Source organism: Penicillium canariense (assembly GCF_028826845.1).
Source record: "Penicillium canariense strain IBT 26290 chromosome Unknown utg000008l_segment0_segment0, whole genome shotgun sequence".
NCBI classification, from domain to species: Eukaryota; Fungi; Ascomycota; class Eurotiomycetes; order Eurotiales; family Aspergillaceae; genus Penicillium; species Penicillium canariense.
The window spans coordinates 463,017-464,831 of record NW_026622735.1 but is presented as its reverse complement, the minus strand read 5'-3'; the positions used below and the strand labels follow the sequence as shown (position 1 = coordinate 464,831).

At 46.5% G+C, this 1,815-nt stretch overlaps 1 protein-coding gene across 1 annotated transcript; it reads left to right on the top strand.

Annotated features, from left to right (window-relative positions):
- Nucleotides 1–604: 604 nt before the first annotated feature.
- Nucleotides 605–1,134, top strand: N7482_010167 (class I SAM-dependent methyltransferase; the record flags this gene model as incomplete). The annotated part of the gene is made up of 3 exons (XM_056692291.1): nucleotides 605–636; nucleotides 699–949; nucleotides 1,007–1,134. The coding sequence occupies 3 exons, from the start codon at nucleotides 605–607 to the stop codon at nucleotides 1,132–1,134; spliced, it is 411 nt and encodes a 136-aa protein (XP_056538248.1).
- Nucleotides 1,135–1,815: the final 681 nt, after the last annotated feature.

Genomic DNA, 1,815 nt, shown 5'->3' with positions numbered 1-1,815 from the left:
TCGGCGACGTGGACATTTCACCAAGGCTGTAAGACTGTCGATCTCGGATATATATTCCAAACCACCTAGAAAGATGAATGGGAATGCATATCTAACAGCGCTTGTAGCGGATCTCTTATCGGCCACAGCTGCTTCTCGTGTTACCCCGAGGGGCGTAGATATTGTGGCACCAGTTGATGATCATTCTGCAAGCCAACAAAGATAGAATTACTATGCTCTCAAGGATTTCCAAGTTTGGACTCCAGCAGATGCTCGTGATATCCAGGGCAATGATCACCCTGTAAGCTATTGCCGAGTCCCAAGACATTCTTGAGAATATAAATCAAGAGGGCGGGCTTGCCTTTTGTAAACTAAGAAGCAACCACTGCGTTGAGCCAAAGCTTTTCGTTGATATCTACATTCAATTCGGTATCCTTTCACAATGGTCGATGATTATTTACTCAGACGAGACCTACATGGGTCAGTTAGGTTCGTGTGGCGACCAGAGATTCGATTGAAGATCTGGAAGTTAACTGGTTTGATTGCCAGGCTGGACGCACAACACCTTCTCTGGAGAGTATACAACGGCTATATATTAGATCCTGCGATATCTAAATCTCCAGAGATGAAGGTTGCGGAGATTGGCACAGGCACGGGGTGAGTATCTCAATCTTGCATACGCTACTTCTGAAATAACGAATTTCGCGTGGCTTTGTCAGAATGTGGCTTCTAGATTTAGCATCTCAACTTCCCGAAAGTGTCCAACTAGATGGCTTTGACTTGTCCGAGGAGCAATTTCCTGCCCGATATATTTGGCCGGCGAATGTAACCTTTGACAAGCTTGATGCCTTTGGAGATGTCCCTGACCATCTCGCTAACAAGTATGACGTGGTTCACCTACGATTCTGGTGTTGTATCGTCAGAAACAATGACCCAACTCGACTCATACGGCATGCAGCAGGTCTCCTGAGTAAGTTGATGCTCAAGCATTTCAAGTGAGTGTCGCTAAACAGACTGGAGTGTATAGAACCTGGCGGTTACCTTCAATGGGAGGACGCCAACACCGGAAAAACTGTTGTCCGCGGAGAAATAGCGGAAGAGTTTGCGAAAGTGGTGAGATCAACTTTTTCGGCCGAAGAACTCTACTTCGAGTAAGCCGATGCTCTTTGTTATGGTCAAGCTTTTAAAAAATAGTACTGACAGAATTTGGCCAGATGGCTTGGCAAAATACAGGAATACGTCAGACAACAAGGCTTGGATGTTTTGAGCTGTGAAACCGGAGAGATCCCTCCTAGTCTTGTCCCCCTCTGCACCACTACGTATTTAGCAGGGTACGCCGAGATCTTTCGCACTACGGAGACCGTCCAGGAATCACAGACTCCAAATGACGGCAGGTGCGGGGACATCTTTCTGCAATTGTTAGCATCAGTAAGACAGGGAGGTGCATACCATTGGCGTCCAATAACGCTTCTTGCGCAGAAACCTTCATGAATATGAGGCAGTGGAAGGAAAAGGCATAAATGTTTCGGGCTTACCTGACAACAATGTCAATCAATATCACTCGGAGATTTAAGAAATCCAATAGTGCCGTGGGAGTAAATTTATCAAAGGAAATACAGAACAGGCTTATGTTTTCAATCCAAAGCTCCCCGTGTAGCCGGCGATTGCCTTAGGATACCGCCACATATCGAAGCGAAGATAAGCATAAGCAGGCTTGTGCAAGGGTTCTGCCGCGATCCACAGGGCGGCAAAGGGTGTCTGGACCTTTCAAATCCCAGGAAGGATTATCTTTCATCGAAGTTGGGGCACTTCCTATCGGTTACAGTCCTAAATGCT